Source organism: Amblyomma mixtum, chromosome 4 (genome assembly GCF_055824585.1).
Source record: "Amblyomma mixtum isolate Tamu chromosome 4, ASM5582458v1, whole genome shotgun sequence".
Classification (NCBI taxonomy): Eukaryota; Metazoa; Arthropoda; class Arachnida; order Ixodida; family Ixodidae; genus Amblyomma; species Amblyomma mixtum.
Genome location: NC_143015.1, coordinates 5,636,242 through 5,658,164, shown reverse-complemented (window position 1 = coordinate 5,658,164; position 21,923 = coordinate 5,636,242). Strand labels below are relative to the sequence as shown.

Below are 21,923 nucleotides of genomic sequence, written 5' to 3'. Positions count from 1 at the left end.
AGTCAATTCAAAAAGCTGAGTTTCGCAGGAGAGACCGGAGCGGAAACCATGCTGTTTAGTGAAAAAGAAAGAGTTATGATCGAGAGGCGATGCGACTTGTGAGTATATTATGTGTTCGAGAAGTTTACAGGCAATGCATGTCAAGGAAATGGGGCGATAATTGGATGGGTCTGATCGGTTACCAGCCTTAAACACCGGCACAACTTTACTTATTTTCCAATCTTTAGGTAGTTCACCCGTTGATATAGACTGTTCAAAGATTACTTTGAGGAATTGACTGGAAATGTCCTTGGTACTTTTAAGTAATTTCGCGGGTATTCTATCAGGCCCAGGTGTACTACTCGATGTTTTAAGATCGTCAATTAATTTTGTAATACCATCTGTTGTAATGCAAACTGGGGGAATCTGAGAAAAATTTGAGTATGGAAATGTTGGTATGTTCAAGGGAGGTTCGTGGGTGTAAACTGATGAAAAATATGAATTCATGACGTCTGACCGGTGTTCAGTGGAACAGATGATCCATCTTGGTTGACCAAGGTGATGCTTTGTGAACGACTTGTGCTTGGTGTCAGTAAGGCCCAAAACTTCTTCGGGTTCGTGTGAATAATATTCATCAGGTCCTGGTGGAAGAATTTTTTTTTAGTGCTCCGTAACAAACCTGTATATTGGTGAAGACATGCAAAGTATTTTTTCTATTTTGAAGGAAAATTCGAATTTTTTGCCTCACGGTAAAGGCGTTTTTTTCTTTGTGATAGTCTTCTGAGCGCGCTAGTGTACCACGGTCTTCGAGCATCACCACGTATACGAATGAGGGGAACGTACGTGTGAACGAGTGATAATAGTTTGTTTACATGCAAGGGGGTCATTAACCCGCGTTTGTTCCCTCACCCACTCCGCCCTCTTCCGATCTCTTAACGTTACACCTATCATTTTTCTTTCCATAGTTCCCTGCGTTGTTCTTAACTTAAGCTGGACCCTCTTTGTTAGTCTCCACGTTTCTGCAACATAGGCGAGTACCGGTAAGATACAGCTGTTCTATACTTTTCTCTTGCGGGATAATGGTAAACTACCATTCATGGTCTGAGAGAACCTGCCATATGCGCTCCACCCCATTCTTGAAGGAATTGGTGAGCGCTATAAAAACACGGAAAAGGGACGAACACACAGGACGAAGCGCTTTCTAACAACTGTTTAATCTCAGAAGAAACATAACTATATACACACATTTGACGTCATATCATACACAGAAGCAGGAGGAACGCACGCGCTGACAAGAATGAAGGAAAAAAAAAGGAAAGCCAGGTAAAAACTACGCGCGCTTACAACAGCCGAAGATTACTATTCTTGAGATAGGTTATTCAGTTCCCCCTAACATCACCGAAGGGGAGCTGACGCATTGCTTATCTGGAGCAACGTGCATTGCGAAAGCTTCGTTAATTTCTCGTTCCCGTCTGTTGCTAGCCCTACCTACTTCTTTGGTGTTTTTTAGCAGTGGTATGCATTTACAGTGTGCACAGTGGGGTGCCAGATGCCCGGATTTTGGAATCTGTTCAAATGATCTTTCGTGTTCCCGGAGCCTCTTGTTAAGGCATCTGCCCGTTTGCCCTACGTAAGTTCGTTGGCACCTGAGCGGAACGCTCTAAATGACGTTTTCGTCACACTTTACATAGGTGTTTTCGTGTTTGATGTCGCACACAGGTTTTTTTTTTTTTGGTCTTCCGCCTCGTTGACCTTTTTACACATTACAATGAGCTTATTGGGAGCTGAAAAAACCACCTGGACTCCGTACTTGTTAGCTGTCCTCCTTATTCTGTGGGAGATATTGTGAACATACGTAAAAAGGTCAACGAGACTGAAGACCACAAAAAGAAACCTGGGTGCAACATTAAATACGAAAACACCTATGTAAAGTGTGACGAAAACGTCATTTACAGCATTCCGCTCAGCTGCCAACGAACTTATGTTGGGCAAACGGGCAGATGCCTTAACAAGAGGCCCCGGGAGCACGAAAGATCATGTGAACCTCAGCCACTCGAATTTGACTACTCATTACAAGAAAACAAACTTAATCGAGTAACTGAATATACATACCTGGGAGTGACAGTTACTTCAGACCTGCGTTGGAACACTCACGTACATAACATTGTTGCTAAAGCAAATAAAAGATTAGGATTCATTAGGCGGTCACTTAAGCATGCTACACAGGATACTAAACTTACGGCTTATGAGATGCTCGTACGCCCGATAATGGAATATGCGTGTGAGGTGTGGGATCCCTACACTCAAACACTTGCAGCTGAACTGGAGCGTGTGCAGCGACGAGCACTTCGCTTTATCTATTCTCGCTTCCGAAGACAAGACCAGGTAACCCCACTTTACACTTTAGCGAACTTGCGCCCTCTTCAATGTCTAGCAAAGCGGAAAGTTGGGCAAGTTGGATAACGTTCATTATGTAAAAAATAGCGCACAGGGAACACACGGGACGGAAAGTAAACGACACAGACAAGCGCTAACTCGCAACTGAGGTTTATTGCTGACGCGCGCAATATAAGGTAGTCACTTTAAAAACATAAAACAAAAACAACCACAAACAGTCCCTCCTGGAAAGACCAAGTAAGAGGAAAAAATTGAAATTGAAGCATCAGGCGCCACTCATCGCTGTGGAAGATCAGTTAAAAAAACCGTTATCAAAAAAGGAATTCAATGCAACGCTGAGGCTAAAAAATCGATTTCACAGTCTGCCAAGTTAACAGAGGGCTCACTGATACACGGATGCCGACATTTCCTAATATGGTATGCCTCCATTATCTCGCGTACACGCTGATCTCGATGTCTGAAAAGTATGACGGTACTAGAAAAAATTAGGCTTGGTGAACACCGTAACTCCCTAAAAGATCATTATGGCAATCTTCCTGAGCATTGCCGGGAATGTAGCAAAAAAGAAGAACAGAAGGGGAAAACTTGTAAACCGATTTTTTCTAGTACCGTCATACTTTTCAGACATCGAGATCAGCGTGTACGCGAGATAATGGAGGCATACCATATTAGGAAATGTCGGAATCCGTGTATCAGTGAGCCCTCTGTTAACTTGGCAGACTGTGAAATCGATTTTTTAGCCTCAGCGTTGCATTGAATTCCTTTTTTGATAACGGTTTTTTTAACTGATCTTCCACAGCGATGAGTGGCGCCTGATGCTTCAATTTCAATTTTTTCCTCTGACTTGGTCTTTCCAGGAGGGACTGTTTGTGGTTGTTTTTGTTTTATGTTTTTAAAGTGACTACCTTATATTGCGCGCGTCAGCAATAAACCTCAGTTGCGAGTTAGCGCTTGTCTGCGTCGTTTACTTTCCGTCCCGTGTGTTCCCTGTGCGCTATTTTTTACATCATCATGAACGTTATCCAACTTGCCCAACTTTCCGCTTTGCTGAATGTTATTTCTAGTTCACTGGGTCCTTTTTCTTTCAATAACCTTAACTTCAATGACCCTGCTGCAATAGTGGCACTCGTCGCTGTGTGTATCTGTAAGGCTAGGATGGTTTCCTGGCACCTTCGATATGGACTGTGCCCACCCGACGTTCAGGCTGCCGTCGGATTTCTGGAGCCATCAGCGGGTCACCGCAGACGGTTATGCAGACTCTTGAGGTCTGAGTCGTGGCGGCAGGCCCGTTTCTTCAAGGATAAACTTCGAGTCGTGTGCGGCTAAACTGAGAAGGACAGGAACTTCAGGAGCTGGTGCGCAACTTCATCCAACATCACGGAGTTGCTGTGGAATTCTGCAATTCCAACGCTACCACGACGAAAAAAGGACAACAATGCAAGAGGGAACGTCGTCATCCTAGGCGAGACGGACATCCCAGACGAGCACAGAGATGTACTCAGACTCGGCCCGAAATTCGGCTTTGAGACCGTCCTTAAGCCTGCTGAAAATTGGCAGCAGCAAAGTCGGTATCCCGTCTTGCCCGTGTCGACGTTCGAGCCAGGTGCGTTGAGGAGTGCGTCGGTGTCCTCGAAAAGACGCTCGGCCGACAATGGAAGGTAAAGTGCACCAGCCCTCTCGTTGACTTCCTTGTCTCGAAGAATTTGAGTGTAGTTTGCGCTGATAAGGAAGGGTGTTTCGTGGTGATGCCGGATATCACTTTTGGAGAAAAGGCTGCAGCTGCCATCAATAAGAACTTCAAAAGAATTGACTTCAAGAGCAAGGAGGTTCAAGAACACGCAGTTTCGTTATTGTTAGGTCACAATTTGGAGAAGCTGGCGAGTTCCGTGAAGAAGTCAGACGAGGGGCAGTTAGCGGTATTTTTCACTGCAAAGACGCACAAAACCGACATGCCCTTTCGTTCCATTGTGTCAGAGCGTCATACCTGGCAGCGCTTGGTCGCCCTATACCTGCAAGAACATCTCACGTCGTTGGTTGTCCAGGATCCCTTCGTGATACCTAATTCGGACGCTGTGGTCAACCTTCTGAGAACCATGAACCTTGGTCAGTGTGGTGTTTTTAGCATAGACGTTGAAGATTTGTATTATTCGATGCCTCATGAAGGATTAATGGAAAGTGTTAAAGTGTGTATCACGGATGACAATGATGAAGTCGCCTTTATGGGCAGATGCGGGGTTTCAGTTGAGTCCTTCATGGAAATTCTTTCTTTCTATCTTTCCTCAACCGTCATCGGATGGGAAGGAGGCTTGTTCATTCAACGTACAGGGGTTTGCATCGGTTCGTGCGTAGCCCCCATTCTTAGTAGCATTTTCCTCGCACAGGTGGACCGAAACATTGAACGTAATTCACCAGATTTGGTTAAAAAAATTTGCAGATATGTTGACGACTACCTAGTGTTTTCATATCAGTGTGATCTAACTCATAGCATGCCTGTCATTTTGAACGTTTTTAAAGAATGCAGCTCAGGTTTGAATTTCACCGTTGAGTCACCCAAAGAAGGGGTGCTACAGTTCTTAGACTTGTCGTTGTCCATGTGCAAGGATCACATTTGCTGGACTTACAGCCCCCGTTCTGCCAAGGCCCTTCTTAATTTTGCTTCGGGACACTCAAAAATCGTGAAGAATGGTATCGCGACGTCCTGCATTAAGGCAGCCATCACCAAATCGTGCATTCACTCCTTCCAAAAGAGCGTCTCTGCACAGGTGAACAGGCTCAAGGATTCAGGGTATCCCATGCATGTCATCTCGATGACGTGCGGCAAACTAGTGCGCTGGATTAAAAGGGCACAAAAATCCCAAGACGTTGGAAGGGAGCGGCAAAAAGTCGGCGTGGTGCCCTACGTGCATAGAATGGCACATGGGTTAAAGAAGGTAGGGAGCCGCTACGGCGTCCAGGTGGTTTTTTCCGGGCCAAGCAAGCTGAGCAGTTTATGCTCTCAGATACGGAACAGGCAAGAAGGTGTTGGAGATAAACGAAAAAAGCGCGGATGCACCGTTAGGCACCGCGCCCCGTTTGTTCCCTGCAGCTTGGGTGTAGTGTACAAACTACCGTTGTCCTGCGGAGCCGTCTATGTAGGACAAACGGGGCGATGCCTCAACGTTAGGCTTGGTGAACACCGTAACTCCCTAAAAGATCATTATGGCAATCTTCCTGAGCATTGCCGGGAATGTAGCAAAAAAGAAGAACAGAAGGGGAAAACTTGTAAACCGATTTTTTCTAGTACCGTCATACTTTTCAGACATCGAGATCAGCGTGTACGCGAGATAATGGAGGCATACCATATTAGGAAATGTCGGAATCCGTGTATCAGTGAGCCCTCTGTTAACTTGGCAGACTGTGAAATCGATTTTTTAGCCTCAGCGTTGCATTGAATTCCTTTTTTGATAACGGTTTTTTTAACTGATCTTCCACAGCGATGAGTGGCGCCTGATGCTTCAATTTCAATTTTTTCCTCTGACTTGGTCTTTTCAGGAGGGACTGTTTGTGGTTGTTTTTGTTTTATGTTTTTAAAGTGACTACCTTATATTGCGCGCGTCAGCAATAAACCTCAGTTGCGAGTTAGCGCTTGTCTGCGTCGTTTACTTTCCGTCCCGTGTGTTCCCTGTGCGCTATTTTTTACATCATGCTCTTCAATGTCGCCGGAAACAAAAGAGACTCATTCTTTTCTATAAGATTATGAACAACATGGTACATATCGATAAGCAGCAATACATAAGCCAAACTACTTCACGTATCATTGCAGACACGTAAAAGAACAAAAGTTTTCTAAGCACTGCTACAAGCATTCCTTCTTCCTGTCTACAGCGAGAGAATGGAACAGACTGCCAGAGAATGTGGTGCTCGCATCGGGTGTGGATGTGTTCTCTGCTGGAGTTCGTGATTGGTTGGTATAGTGCCTGATATAATGCGCCTTGCATTTGTGTTGGACATGGTGTTTCCAGATTGTTTTCTGTTTCGTTGCAGCGATATTTTTGCGCATTTTTATTTGTTGCTTAGAGGCCAATTCCATTTTTTGATATGTTAAACATTGGCACCGACTGGATGGTGCTGGTGTTTTGTTTGTCGTGTTCCGCCTTTCTAATCTGTACCTTGTATCACTCCTATCTTGGTCCTGACCGGACCGATAGTACCTCTAATAAATAAATAAATAAATAAATAAAATCCGGGAATCTGGCACCCCATTGTGCACACTGTAAATGCATACCACTGCTAAAAAACACCAAGGTAATAGGTAGGGCTAGAAACAGACGGGAACGAGAAATTAACGAAGCTTTCGCAATGCACCTTGCTCCAGATAAGCAATGCGTCAGCTACCCTTCGGTGATGTTAGGGGGAACTGAATTAACCTATCTCAAGAATAGTAATCTTCGGCTGTTGTAGCGCGCGTAGTTTTTACCTGGTTTTCCTATTTTTTTCCTTCATTCTTGTCAGCGCGTGCGTTCCTCCTGCTTCTGTGTATGATATGACGTCAAATGTGTGTATATAGTTATGTTTCTTCTGAGATTAAACAGTTGTTAGAAAGCGCTTCGTCCTGTGTGTTCATCCCTTTTCCGTGTTTTATAGCGCTCACGAATTCCTTCAAGAATGTATTTCCAACTAGCCCCAGTAGTCCCTGTTTTGACCCCATTCTTATTCTTCTAGTTATTTCCTTCTCATGATCCGGATCTGCGGTCACTACCTGCCCTAAGTAGACATATTCTCTTACTATTTCCAGCACCTCGCTACCAATTGCGAACTGCTGTTCCCTTGCTAGGCTGTTGAACATTACTTTGGTTTTCTGCATGTTAATTCTTAGCCCCACCGTTCTGCTCTGCCTGTCTAACTGATTGATCATGCTTTGCAGTCCTTGTCCTGAGTGGCTTACCAAGGCAATGTCATCAGCGAATCGCAAATTACTCAGGTATTCTCCATTAACACTTATCCCCAACTGTTCCCATTTAAGTCCCCGGAATACCTCCTGTAAGCAGGCAGTGAAGAGAATTGGCGAGATCGTGTCTCCCTGCGTGACACCTTTTGGTATTGGAATTTTATCGCTGACTTTATGGAGAACTATAGTAGCTGTGCAATCGTTATAAATATCTTCCAATATTTTCACGTAACACTCTTCCACACCCTGACTCCGCAATGCCTGCATGACAGCTGAGGTTTCCACTGAGTCAAATGCTTTCTCGTAATCAATGAAGGCTATCTATAGAGGTTGGTTATATTCTGCGCATTTCTCTATCACCTGATTGATAGTGTGAATGTGGTCTATTGTCGAGTATCCTTTACGAAAGCCTGCCTGATCATTTCGTTGACTGAAGTCCAAGGTTGACCTGACTCTATTAGCGATGACCTTAGCAAATACCTTGTAGGCAACGAACAATAAGCTGATCGGTCTGTAATTCTTCAAGTCCTTGATGTCTCCTTTCTTATGAATTAAGATAATGTCAGCGTTCTTCCAAACTTCTGGTACTCTCGACGTGACAAGGCCTTGCGTATACAGGCAAAAGAGCTACTACTGGGGCTAGTTGTAAATACATACTTGAAGGAATTGGTGAGCGCTAAAAACCACGGAAATGGACGAACCGCTTCGTCCTGTGTGTTCGTCCTTTTTCCGTGAGTTTTAGCGCTCACCAATTTCTTCAAGTGCGTATACAGGGTGTCTAGTTTTTGCAGCACAATCTCTCCTCCGTCCTTCAACAAATCTGCTGTTACCTGATCCTCACCAGCTGCTTTCCCCGTTTGCATTGCTCCTAAGGCTTTCTTTACTTCCTCCTTCGTTACTGGTGGGATGTCCCATTGCTGCGCTCGACTGCCTCCCTCAGTAACTTAATGATTGCATTCGCTACTGCATAGATTTGTGTTCAACTCTTCGGCTAATTTAACTATCTTATCCATATTGCTGATGACATTGCCCTGTTTGTCTTTTAGCGCATACATTTGGTTTTTACCTATGCCCAGTTTTCTTCGCACTGATTTTAGGCTACCTCCATTCCTTAGAGCATGCTCGATTTTCTCCATGTTAAATTTTCTTATGTCGGCTACCTTGCGCTTATTTATTAACTTCGATAGATCTGCTACTTCTATCCTAGTTGAAATCAAGAGGAAGAAATGGGCTTAGGCAGGGCATGTAATGCGAAGGCAAGATAACCACTGTTCCTTAAGGGTAACGGAGTGGATTCCAAGAGAAGGCAAACGTAGCAGGGGACGGCAGAAAGTTAGGTGGGCGGATGAGATTAAGAAGTTTGCGGGGATACATTGGCCGCAACTGGCAAAGGACAGGGTTAATTCGAGAGGCATGGGAGAGGCCTCTGCCCTGCAGTGGGTGTAGTCAGGCTGCTGCTGATGATGATGATGATGCAAGGGGGTAGAAAGAAAGCGAAATGGCTAGAAATAGAACAGCAGTTAAAGGAGGAAGAAGTAGATGTGTACGCTCTAATCGAGACACATCCAAGGGATCTAGAAGATCCACCTTTAATCGATGGCTATGTCTGGGAAGGGTGCAACAGAACAACAACGGAGAAAAAGGGAAGAGGAGTAGGAATGCTGATACATCAAGGAACAAATTGGCAAATAATAAACTCAATGTGTAACGAGCATGTCTGGGCATCAGGTAAAATTGCTGATAAAAGGACAAGGCTAGGGGTCGTTTATTTTGGGACCGGGGACAAATGCAGGCAAGAAACAAAGGATCTAGTTAAGTGTCTCAATGACAATATAAAGCAGTTTGGAGACGGTGTCGATATTATTCTGCTTGGAGACATGAATGGCCACATTGAGGATCTGGATGGATACGCAGATTATAACGGGAAGTTAATGCTAGGCTTCTGTGAGCAGCACAACCTAGTTATTGTCAATACAGAAACTAAATGTAAGAGACAAATCACGTCGGAATCCCGTAACAGGCAGACAACCATTGACTACTGTCTAATGCCGCAGGGCATCTATAGCAAGCTCGCAATAATGAGAATAGACGAAGAGGGGAAGTACAGCCTAGGAAGTGATCATAAGCGTATTAGTCTAAGTGGGGAACCCTAGTCAAAACAGAAATGCAGCGAAGTCAAAAAGGCAACGCAAAATTAAACGATGAACAAATAGCGCTAATAGCAGCCGATATAGAAGAAGTAATTGAGAAACCCCACATGGAAAATTTGGATTATAATCAGTTAGAACTGCTCATGGCTACAAAAATGAAACAAGTGAAAGGAGTTAACCGCTGGAGAGGAAAGAGGAAGCCACGAAGCTGGTGGAATATGGAAATTAAGGAGGCCGTCGAACGAAGACGGACGGCTTCAAGGGAACACAGAGAAGCAAAGAGGGCGCAGTTATCTGAAGAGGAAATAGGCGAAAAATGGGAATCTTATCGACAAAAGTTCGCTGCGCTGCGCTCCCTACATTGCCCCACCAGCCGGCATATCCCACCACATTCGTCATCCTTTCCAAGTGTTTCGCCCCCGTGCCCGTACTGTTACTTGTGCCGCTTCTTTTTTTCACCGCGTTTCTGTAGACTGGAACGACCTCTCCAATGACATCGCTACCATCTCATGCCCATCCACATTCGCCGAAGCTGTTACCAACCATTTTTCAAGATAACACTTGTTCATCTGACTGTCTGTACCCACCCCTTATGTAATACCCCCAGTGGGTCTTTAAGGTATTAAAATGAAATGAAATGAAATGAAACAGCAAGTTCAGGTCCTAGTCCAGGCTAAAATGAAGTAGTCCTCTGATAAATGGCTGGCTGAAGTTCACGAGGCAAATAAAGGAGGGCCAAGAAAATTCTGGAACCATATAAGCTGGTTGGGAAAAACAAATCAAAGAAAGCAGGAACGGATTAAAGATGCCGAGGGAAAATGTTTAGAGGTAGTCAGTGCTGTGAACTACATTAAGTCATTTATAGCTTCGTTTTTTAGCAAAGACAATGGGGTAATCTCCCCAAGTGAGGAGGCAACAGAGGACAGCACAATAGAGAACAGCTTAGAACTGACTAGCCTTAACTGGAAAAAGGCGGAAGCAAATATTCCTAAAACGACATCAGCAGGGATAGACGTAATTCCAATGAAGCTGATTAATGAACTTGGCCCAAGAAGCAAGGAAGAACTGATAAAAGCATTGGAGATAGTCATAACAAATAAGCAAATTCCGCACAGCTGGAGACAGAGTAAAATGAATTTGACTTATAAAGAGAAAGGAAATAAGATTAACATAAAATCATTCCGTCCGATTGCGATAACATATGTTATGTGCAGGCTGGCAATGCAGGCGGTGAAATTAAAAATGCAGTCATGGGTAGAAGGTAATCGGATACTCGGAGAACTTCAGAATGGGTTCAGAAGGGGTAGGCGTTTAGATGATAGCCTGTTCGTGCTTACCCAATGCATAGAAATAGCTAAGGCGGAAAACAGACCTCTGTTTTTAGCCTTTTTGGACATAAGCGGTGCTTACGATGACGTGAACAGGGAACTCCAGGGGAGCATATTGAAAGATTTAGGTATCGGTCATGAGGTAATTGATTTTCTAGAGGAAATCTACCGAGATAACAAAAGTTGAAATTACATGGGAAGGGAAAAAAAGTATCACAACTGTGGGGGTGCACAAAGAATTAAGGCAAGGTTGTCCTCTATCACCGCTGCTGTTCATGCTTCATGAAATAAATAGGGAAAGAAGGCTAGAAGAAAGTAATCTAGGTTATAATCTGTCGTACAGATTAGGCGGAAATGTAGTTGAGCAGCCACTCCCGGGTTTAATGTATGCGGACGACATTGTACTGTTAGCAGAGAGCCAGGAAGAATTACAAACATTGGTTAATTGTTGAGGAGACGAAGGAGACGCTCTAGGATTCAGTTTTAGCGCAACTAAGTCAGGTGTTGTGAAGGAGTAGTTTGCGCAACCACGGGACGAACCACGAAGAAAAAACACAGAGACACACACAAGCGCACTAACAACTGTTTACTTCTTCCTGGGAACGCATACTTATACACCTGGCCACTCATGCTCAAATGCAATCTTTAACAACAACAATCGTTCACAACATCATATACCCACTAGGCCCAACCCAAGATTTATTTAGGTCAGGTGTGATGATTTTGAACGATACAACTGATCAGGTGCTTACAATACAAGGCCACGAAATACCCAAAGTGGCCGAATACAAGTACCTTGGGATATGGCTAAACGAAGGGCAGATATACATAGAAAAGCATGAAAAGGCTCTTAGGGCAAAAGGACGAAGAGACCCCGGGAAAATGAAACATAGGGCATTATAGGGGTACAACAAATATGAAGTACTGAGAGGTATTTGGAAAGGAACAATGGTGCCGGGCTTACTTTCGGCAATGCGGTTCTGTGCTTAAGGGCAGAAGTTCTGTCGAAATTAGACGTAAATCAGAAAGCAGTTGGAAGATTAGCACTACGTGTCCACGGTAAAACCCCAAACGAGGCACTACAAGGGGATATGGGCTGGGCATTGTTCGAAGCACGGGAAGCTAAGAGTAAAATACTATATGAAGAACGCCTGAGGCAATTGGACGATAACAGGTGGGCAGTTAAGGTATTTAAATACTTATACAGAAAGAGCGTTGACTCACAGTGGCGGAAAAGAACTAGAAAAGTAACCAGTAAGTATGCCGGCCATGAGGGCGGAGAAAGAAAGGGCATTAAACGACAGGTTAAAAATGCGGGAGTTAAAAATTGGATTAATTCAATGGAAAAGAAGCATAGCGTAGAACTATATCGATACTGAAAAAGAGAGGTCAGGAAAGAATTTTTCTATGTTAACTGAAGAGGCAGTGCCCTACTTTGTGAAGCTAGTTCAGGGTTTCTTAGAACGCGCAGCTACAAAAGAAATTTAACGAAGATGACACATGTGCAGTGTGTGGTAGATCTGTGGAAACCATTGAACACCTCATACTCAACTGTGATGGTATCCATCCGGATGTAGATGCAGGCACGGTCACTCTTCCTGAAGCCCTAGGGTTTAAAGATAACAATGGTGACGTAAATAAATCTCCAGAAGTTAGCAAAAAGCGATTGGAGGATTGGTGGCTGAAAGGCAGAGATGTGACTTATGGTTAGAAGTGTAGGAAACTGTAGGTAAAGAATATGGCGAATCTTAATGAGTAGTAGTAGTAAAAGACTTTTAATCGACCATAATTTACAGGCCGAGCATTTCGACCGCCTGGGCGACCAGAAGCCGCTGTTCTTCATCCCCTTCAGCGCCAAGCCAGTCGAGCCAGGTGGTGATGGATAGAGAGGGTGGGGGGAAGGGACCCGACTGCTGAGCAGCCGGGCAAAAGAATAGGCAATGGGCCAGGTCCGCATAGATACAGGGGCAGTTGGGACAGGAAGGGTCCGATCGATAGCGATAGAGGAAGAGGCGGGACGGGGTGATAACTGCATTCATCTGAATGTGGCGAAGAAGGCGAGACTCCGGCACCGTGAGTGATGGATGAGGGGGAGGGTAAAGGCGTTTGTCGAGGCGGAGCTCAAGGTAGACCTCTTTTATGGTGCGGCGAAGGGTGAGTCTCCCACCGTCCTCCGAGGGCTTGGGCCAGGGGATCAACGGTGCCCGGAAAAGTGTGTCGCGGGCGAGCTGACGGGCCAGCTCATTGCCGTCAATCCCTGAATGCCCAGGGACCCAGCGGAGGAAAACGATGGAAGGCTGCAGTGCGGAGACCGCTCGTTCGACCTCCTGTTTGAGAGAAGGGGTCAGGGTGCGTTTCCGTATGTGGTGTATAGCGGCTTGTGAGTCCGAATAGACTGTGTACTCTTGGAGAGAGGGAAGGAGGGAAAATGACTGGAGGGCATGCGCAATGGCGAGGACCTCGAGGGACAATGCGTCTGGAGGGTGTAGATACGGCCCGCTGGTGTGGGTTTCAGGAGCAGGGAGGTGTGGATGGTACAGGGCGTAGCCGCAGGAACCTCGAGGAGCCACGAAGGAGGCATCCGTGTAAGCTACACCCTGGGTATCAAAGAGAGGGGAATGGTGCTGTGCGGCCGCATGACGACGTCCGGCGTGCAGGACGGGGGACATGTTGGTCGGGAGGGGAAGGATACGAAGATTGGGGGCGGGGGTGGGAATAGGAGAGGTAAACGGGGAGATTGGAATGGGCGAGATACCCGCTTGAGTCAATAACCACTGACCCTGACGGGTAAGGGAAAGCCGGGCAAGCTGCGAGTCACGATGGAGACTGAGAAGAGAACGAAGAGGATGGAAGAGGCCTGTGGCAAAGAGCTTAGTGGTAGAGGTAGTGATAGGGAGGTTGAGAGCTGCCTTGTAGAGGCCCACAAGGGCAGTCTCGAGAGCGTTAAGTTGAGTCGGAGTGAAGGAAGCGTAGGGTGCAAAGTACAAGACCTTGTTGAGGGCCAGCGCGTGGGCAACTCGGCACGCGTGAGCCTCGTGGAGACCTGAGCGTCGAGTGACCACGCGCCGCAGGAGGTGAGTTACAGAGTGGCAGGTGGTGACAGCGCGGTGGAGGGCTTGCACATTCTTAGCCGCATGCAAAGGGAAGCCAAGAACTTTGCACTGTGTGACGACAGGAATGGGAGAGCCAGAAAGGTGGAGAGAGACGAAGTGGTTGTGTGAGCGCTGGTAGGAGGAATGGTTGAGAAGGAGAAGCTCGGATTTCTCAGGAGCAGGAGAGAGGCCAGCGGTGGTGAGAAAGGAGTCGATGAGATCTAGGCCACGTTGCAGGGTGTCCTGTACGTGACCGGGAGAGCCAGATGAACACCAGAGAGTGATGTCATCGGCGTAAAATATATGATGCAGGTCGGGAATTTCAGCTAGCTGGGAGGCGAGAGGGGCCATAGCAAGATTAAAAAGGGTAGGAGAGAGAACAGCACCTTGAGGAGTGCCTCGGGTGAGGTTGTGGGGGTCGGACAGATAGGTGTCGACACGAAAGCGAGCGACACGTTTAGAGAGGAATGAGCGGATATAACAGTACATGCGGGAGCCACAGTCTAGGGAGGCGAGTTGGGAAAGGATGTGGTCGTGGCAAACACCGTCGAAGGCCTTGCGAACATCGACGGTCACAAGTGCGTGAATTTGAGTGGGGGTAGGTGACAGAAACGTGTGCTGGAGAACCAGAAACATGTCCTGTGCACAGACGTGGCGTCGGAAGCCGATGAGAGAATGAGGGAAGAACTCCCTCGTCTCGAGAAAATTAGAGAGGCGAGTCAGGGCCATTCGCTCAAGGGTCTTACCAACACATGATATCTAACCTCCGCCCAATCTCCCTGAATCTTAATGAGAATTGACAACACAGTTGAACAAAAATAAAGAAAAGCTGAGCATGACGGAAATTGCCACCACCCCGTTTCAAAGAGGGCGCTTCCATCCATCCATCCATCCGTCCGTCCGTCCACCCGTCCACCCACCCGTCCACCCACCCGTCCACCCTCCCGTCCACCCATTCACCCATCCATTCGTCCGTCCGTCCGTCCACCCGTCCACCCACCCGTCCAACCACCCGTCCACCCATTCACCCATCCATCCGTCCGTCCGTCCGTCCGTCCACCCATCCACCCACCCGTCCACCCACCCGTCCACCCACCCGTCCACCCATTCACCCATCCATCCGTCCGTCCGTCGGTCCGTCCATCGAACTGGTACCCACACGATGTCCAGGGCATCAAAAGATAAGAATCACACTGTAAAATGTGTTGCATGAAATGAAGCACGAATGACATGCGGAAAAAAAAGGAAGTGGGGGTAAAAAAACAGGGTTGAGTGCGCAGGAATGACAAAAAAGATCGAAAAATGAGCCATGATCCATAACTATAGCGCAAACGACAGGACAGAGATGAAGAAGGGACACCACACAGCGCTGTTCACAACTAAAGTTTTATTGGATGCCAGCAGGTATAAATACCTCCCTGGCGGCCAGAAAGAATGCAGTCCACACTTACATGCGTGACTGACATGCTAGTATACCAGTCACGTGCCACCAAGCAAATCACATGCGCGAGAATACAATATAATCAGTCAGCATGCACTTGTCAATATTCGCAATCAAGGTATTGTCTTTCTTTTCTTGACAACGCGACAGATGAAGCACTGATGCATTCTTCCGAATGCATTCTTTGTTGTCACTCTGTCTTGGCTCAACTTTTGCGGAATGGAATGGCGAAGTTTTTATTCAGAAAGAGGGGATCTGTATTGGTTCATGTCTAGCGCCTTTCCTCAGTGACGTGTTCCTAGCAGCACGAGACAGAAGGATGAAAGAGCGATTTGAAGGTTCCAGAGTTTGTAGCAGCGCTGTGTGGTGTCCCTTCTTCATCTCTGTCCTGTCGTTTGCACTGTAGTTATGGATCATCAAAACACCAACTCGCCCAACAAATGCTTTTGACGGAAAAATGAAAAAAACATAGTTGAGTGCGCACGAATGACAAAAAAAAATGGAAAAAAGGAAAAACAGGGTTGAAGGCGCGAATTTTGCTAAAAGCATGAGGAGGCGAGAAGACGGTGGAAAGGTTAGCGATACGAATGATGAGCGCCAGCAAGTAACACGGCTAGAAAGAAAAGCAATATGTGAAATCTGCCTCTGAAAACCAGGAAAAATCAGACAAAACCACAGAGAAAGGTGATTTTTTTTTTCAGATAGTGAGATAGATGGGGTGCTTACGCAACCTTCTTTAAGCCCTGAGATATAGGTGGCTTCAACAATTTCGCGCGTGAGTTGATTTTTATGCTTTTTCAAGACGGTTGCTTTTTAAAAAAATAGGAATACATTTCTTTTTGCTGTCACATACCCGGCAATGGGCAGGCACGTTCCTCAATGGCGCCTCAGTTAAATCATTCTTATGTTCCACTAACCTTTCATTCAAACATCTTCATGTTTGGCCTATGTAAGCCTTACCGCTAGTTATAGGGATAGAATATACAACACCCTCCGCATAAGGCACAACAGTGTCTCGGTGCCTTTTTCTTTTCTTTGTCTTTTCCTTTGTGTTAACTTTGTTGTACAGGCTTGACAGGCGCAGACGGGCTGAGAAGACTATGTCTACGCCTGCTTTTCTGCCAATTTTCTTCACATTATGCGATATCGGGTGCAGAACGGCTGCCCTTTTGGTCCGCTGCCGCGTATCATCTGGGGCTTCACTTTCATGCTTCGTACCTATCTGGACTTTTTTGCTACAGGCGAGAGGAGGGGTTGCGGGTACCCTGATTGCGTCAGCGTCACCACTTGGTTCGAAATGCTGTCTTGAAACTTGTGCTCACGAGACTTTGTGAGTGCATTCTTAAAAGTTCATTTGACGATGTTCCTCTTTACAAGTTTTGAGTGGGCTGACCCTACGTTTCTTTCCCTACGATTCAGCCAACTCGAAACTTGTAAAGAGGAACATAGTGAAATCAACTTTTAAGAATGCACTCACAAAGTCTTGTGAACACAAGTTGCAAAACAGTTGCAAGGGGCCGGAATCGATATGTCTCCTCGTGACCTTTCTCAGGGACACGGCTGAGGTGCTGCTGGCAGAATACGGGAAAGAAAAAATTAAGAGATAACGTTCGCACGATGATAAGGAGAAGTCTGTCACAATTCCAGGCGTGAATTCCGTATCACTAAAGAAGGAAGGAAACCGTGCAGGCATCCGAGTTGCTTTTGCAGCACCAAACAAGCGGGGCGGCCTTTGCCCAAAAAAACAAAGAAAGAAAGGAAAAGGACGTAAGAAAACATGAAACCCCCTTTCCTGAATGCAACACAGGGTTCGCTAACGCGCCTCCGCTAACCTGTGGCCGCATGTCAGACAGGCCGTTGGCTCAATGACCGACATCGTGAACACGCACACTTTATGAGTTTGAATTGTCATGTGCCTATCACTGATGCTATATTTGTTGTACCAATGTGCTCACACACGTGTTGCACGAGCTGTCGTACGCTTGCGCCCTTTCTTCTCCATAAGGCGATGTATCGTTTCCGAAAGCATAGTTGCAAGTTTGCGCTCGTGTGTACGTGTTTCTCCCTCCGTCTTGTTTTATTGTGCGCAAATCGTCTTGCACGTACTCACTCGCGCTGTTTCTAATAGCCTAGGGAAGAAATCCTATTTTTATGGAGCAGCGCGTCTTACGTAGCGAATCTTAGGATTGTATGCAGTACGGATTCGAAATGGTTGCTTGCAGCGCACACGTGCCTTTATTATTATGCACTTGTTTTTGCGCCAGTTTTAAAAATGGGAACTTTACATGCACTTTTCGAAAGACTTTAAGATGTAGTAGGTGTTGTAGATTTACTAAATATAGCAGTAAGAACCGCGACCACTATGGCATTGTAAGCTTTAAATCAAGGAGAATGGTAACACTTACGACCTTCTCGACCACATTCCTAAAGAAAATAAGAGCATCTGTAAATTGTCCCAGCTCCAAATATTCTATAGGACCTAAAATTTTGAAAGCAGGTCCACGCCAGTAAAGGAATTAAGGTTGATCAGTGGCGAATAGCGATTGTTCAAGTTGAATTAAGGGGGATAATTTCGTGGATTAGTTTGTGGATTAAGTGTAATTGAGAGGAGCGTTCGTGCGTGCTAGTTGGCTCGTGAACTAAGAATGAAAAGAACTGCGCAAAATGACGAGGAAGAAAGGAAAAGGAACGAACACAAGACCACGTGCGCCCGTTGTGTTGTGTTCATTGCTTTCCTTTTCGTCCTCGTCATTTTTGCGCATTTTCTGTTTCTTCGATGTGTGGGATTAGTTTGTGCATTGAGTAGATTATTTGGCAATAATTGATTGATTAAGATTGATGTCTGGGTCTGGTTAGTATAATTTGCAATGATAATCCATTGGAAGGTACTCGAACATTTTAGTCCTCAATTTTTCAAATTTGGGAGCGCTGATGACGCCGCCACCCTTTGGACCAATTATGGCATTTCGTTGAGGAGAAACCAGTTAGCGTCTGAAAGCGGCCGTCTGAATACTATGACAACAGTACTAATTATAATGTGCTTGACGAACACGCTCTCCCTTCGAGCGCAGGTGATCGTGCAGCCAAAGTTCCGCTCTTCACAAATCCGCAACGTGGCCGTGATCAAGCTCCGCGAGGAGGTGGCCACCACACCAACCATCGGCCGCATCGTGCTGGCCAAGCCGGAGGATGGCTCCTTCGTTGGCAAGCGTTGCGTCGTCAGCGGATGGGGCAAGAACATCAAGCGTGCGTAAATCATTCGTTCATTATCATCCTATAGCGCAGAGCAAAAATGGACTTCAACTTACAGCGCTGCCTGTGCGCACTGAATCAACCCATACGTACACATGTATTTGAATTTCCGATGTGTGGATTCCACAAGGGAACGTATTTTTGAGTGGGTTGATATTGTACGAACAAGCAGAACTGCAAGTGAGGGTTTGTGTTCCCTGAGTGCACTCGGTGCTCACGCTCTACCTTGCGCTGTTCGAGAAAGGTGCTTCGGAGGGGCTTTTAGAATGTGCTTTATTGCGAAATCTTTGATGCGAATCAAAACAGACCGTTCGAAGTCTACTATAGAAAGCAGGAATAGATAAGCGTTGCTCAGAAGGAAACTGCGTACACCTCTTCTGCCAGGGGAACGGCGTAAATAAGGACCCGCAAAAGACGAATCTTCCAACTCTTCGGTGGCCTTAAAGGCTCATACAAATCAGCGATGAATGTGCAGCATTTATATACGCTGTGTACGTGTTAGCTCGTGGTGCCACCTGGCTCGACTGGCTTTGGCGCTGAAAGGGAGGAAGAACCGCGACTTCTGATCGCCCAGGCGGTCGACATGCTTGGCCTGTAAATTATGGCCGAATAAAGGTCCACTTCTACAACTACTAATGGCACAGAGCAGGAATGGACTTCAACTTACAGCGCTGCCTGTGCGCTCTGGATCAACCCATACGTGTACAAGTATTTCAATTTCCGATGTGTCGATTCCAAAAGTATCATCTGGCGGGCTAATTGGTTTGAATAATTCATAATTCCACAAGGGAACATATTTTTGAGTGAGTTGATATTGTACAAACAAGCAGACCTGCAAGTGAGGCCTTGTGTGCCCTGAGTGTACTGCGTGCTCACGCGCTACCTTCATCTATTCGAAAAAGGTGCTTAGGAGGGACTTTTGGAATGCGTTTTATTGAGAAATCTTTGCGAATCAATACAGATCGTTCGAAGACTACTGGAGAAAGCAGCAGTAGATAAGCATTGCTTAGAAGGAAACAGCGTACTCCTGTTCTGCTAGAGGAACGGTGTAAGTAAGGACCCGAAAAAAACGAATCTTCCAACTCTTCAGTGGCCTGAAAGGCTCATACAAATCAGCGATGAATGTGGAGCATTTCTATACGCTGTGTACGTTTCAGCTCTTGGTGCCACTCTTTCTCAAATACGAATCAAACAGGTAACAAGCTGCCTTTCTGTACAGGTGGTAGGTTTTAGATGGCTTCTATTGCACGTAAGAAAACGTCCAAACCGTTGATGCCTCACCCGTTCTGCGCTATCAGCGCTCAATTTGTTCTTATGCCTAATATACAATTCAAAAAGAATGAAGCTCCATGCATTCGTTTTTCTCAGTGACTACAAATGAGTCAGAGACACATATTTCAACTACTCAAGGTCACATGTGTCGAAAAAATTGAGCTTGCGAAATATACACATTTTAAGGACCAACTCAATCAATCAATCAATTTTATTTCCTTAAAGACCCCTTTTCAGGGGCATTACATAAGGGGTGGGTACAACGTTTGGTGCGACAAGGTAATCATGCGTTATGATGATGACAAAAAGGTGTTAGCTCTGCGTGCGAAGTTCGCGGGACAGCTTATTGTTGCAATGTCAGCGGGAAGGCCATTCCAGTCCGCGGCGGTGCGTGAAAAAAATGAAGCTGCGAAGGTGACTGTGCGTGCACGTGGACGGCTGATCTGGAGTTGATGGAGAGTGCGGTGAGATATGCGTGCCGGAGGGACCATGTAGGGTGCAGTTCGTAGATGGCTGTAAAAGAACTTGTGAAATAATAAAAGACTGGCTGTGCGGCGGCGCAGCTCGAGTGGCTGTATGCCTGAAAGCGATTTCAGATATGAAACACTCGTGCTGTAATGATATGAAGAATGAATAAATCTGACTGCGCGGTTTTGCAAAATTTCTAATGCGTTGGTTAGATAAGCTTGATGGGGATGCCAAATGGGTGACGCGTATTCTAATTTCGATTTCACAAGTGTTTCGTAAGCTAATAACCTAACATGCATTGGCGCATCGTGTAGATGACGTTTTAGAAAACCAAGGGATTTGTTAGCTGAAGAAATGATGTTAGTTATATGCGTTTTCCAGGAGAGGTCAGCGCACAAGGTTACGCCTAAATATTTGTATGATTCTACTGGCAGCACGGGAACGGAGTCTATGTGATAGAAGGGCACGAGTGGGTTACGGCGGCGATGAAAAGAGAGTACGTTGCATTTGTGAGGGTTAAGCTCCATTAGCCAAATTTTACACCAATCCCGAATATTGTTAAGGTTGTTTTGGAGAGATAATTGATCAGAATTGTTATTAACTGCTTCATAAATAACACAATCGTCAGCAAACATGCGAATTTTACAAGACACATGCGAGGGCAAATCATTTATGTATATTAAAAACAAAAGGGGACCTAGTACGGAACCTTGAGGGACGCCAGATGTTACAGGAAGGAAGCTGGAAGTGTGTTCATTTACAAAGACGGACTGAGTGCGGTTAGTTAGGAATTCTTTAATCCATGCAACAACATTAGGATCGATATTAAGGTTAGATAACTTGTACAACAGGCGTTTGTGGGGAACTTTATCGAAGGCTTTTTTAAAATCAAGAAATATAGCGTCAGTTTGCAGGTTAAGATCTAGGTTGGCATGCAAGTCATGAATAAAAAGGGCTAGTTGAGTGTCGCAAGAAAAGCCTTTCCGGAACCCGTGCTGCGCAGGATGAAAAAAATTGTTCGAATCCAAGAAGGCAATGACATGGGAGAATATGACGTGTTCCATTAGCTTGCAAGGCACGCTTGTTAAAGAAATGGGGCGATAATTTAATGGAGAATTTGTGTTACCGGATTTGAAGACTGGAATGACCTTCCCATTTTTCCAGTCACGAGGAAGTTGGCCAGAAGAGAGTGACTGCTGGAATAGCAAACATAAGTAACTGGCACTGGTGAGTTTCGTATTCTTAAGAAATTTGGCGTTGACATTATCGAAACCGGCCGAAGATGAAAGTTTCATTTTATCGATTAGTGACAGAATTCCCGATGCGTTAAATTCAACAGGTGACATAACATTATAAATAAAAGTGTTTGGCACAGAAAAGGGGGCATCATATTCATTAGTGAACACTGATTGAAATGCAACATTGAACATGTGAGCACACTCTGCATGACTAAGCACGTCTCCTGCTTCATTTGTGACACTGATATCGCCTTTGTGTTTTGGGTTGATGGTGTCCCAGAATTTTCGAGGATTAGTGTGTAGTATTCGGGGCAAGTCTTTGTTAAAATCAACCTATCGCTCTTCAAAAAGAATGCGCCCCCACCAAACCATTAGTCCA

General features: G+C 45.6%; 1 protein-coding gene across 1 annotated transcript in view; it reads left to right on the top strand.

Annotated features, from left to right (window-relative positions):
* LOC149345543 (inactive CLIP domain-containing serine protease A3-like) overlaps positions 1–21,923 on the top strand; it is a 356,905-nt gene that overhangs the window by 292,928 nt on the left and 42,054 nt on the right. Inside the window, exon 6 of the mRNA XM_089585243.1 lies at positions 18,386–18,560. Within this exon, the coding sequence (XP_089441369.1) occupies positions 18,386–18,560 (175 nt within the window). The remainder of the gene's footprint in view (positions 1–18,385; positions 18,561–21,923) is intronic.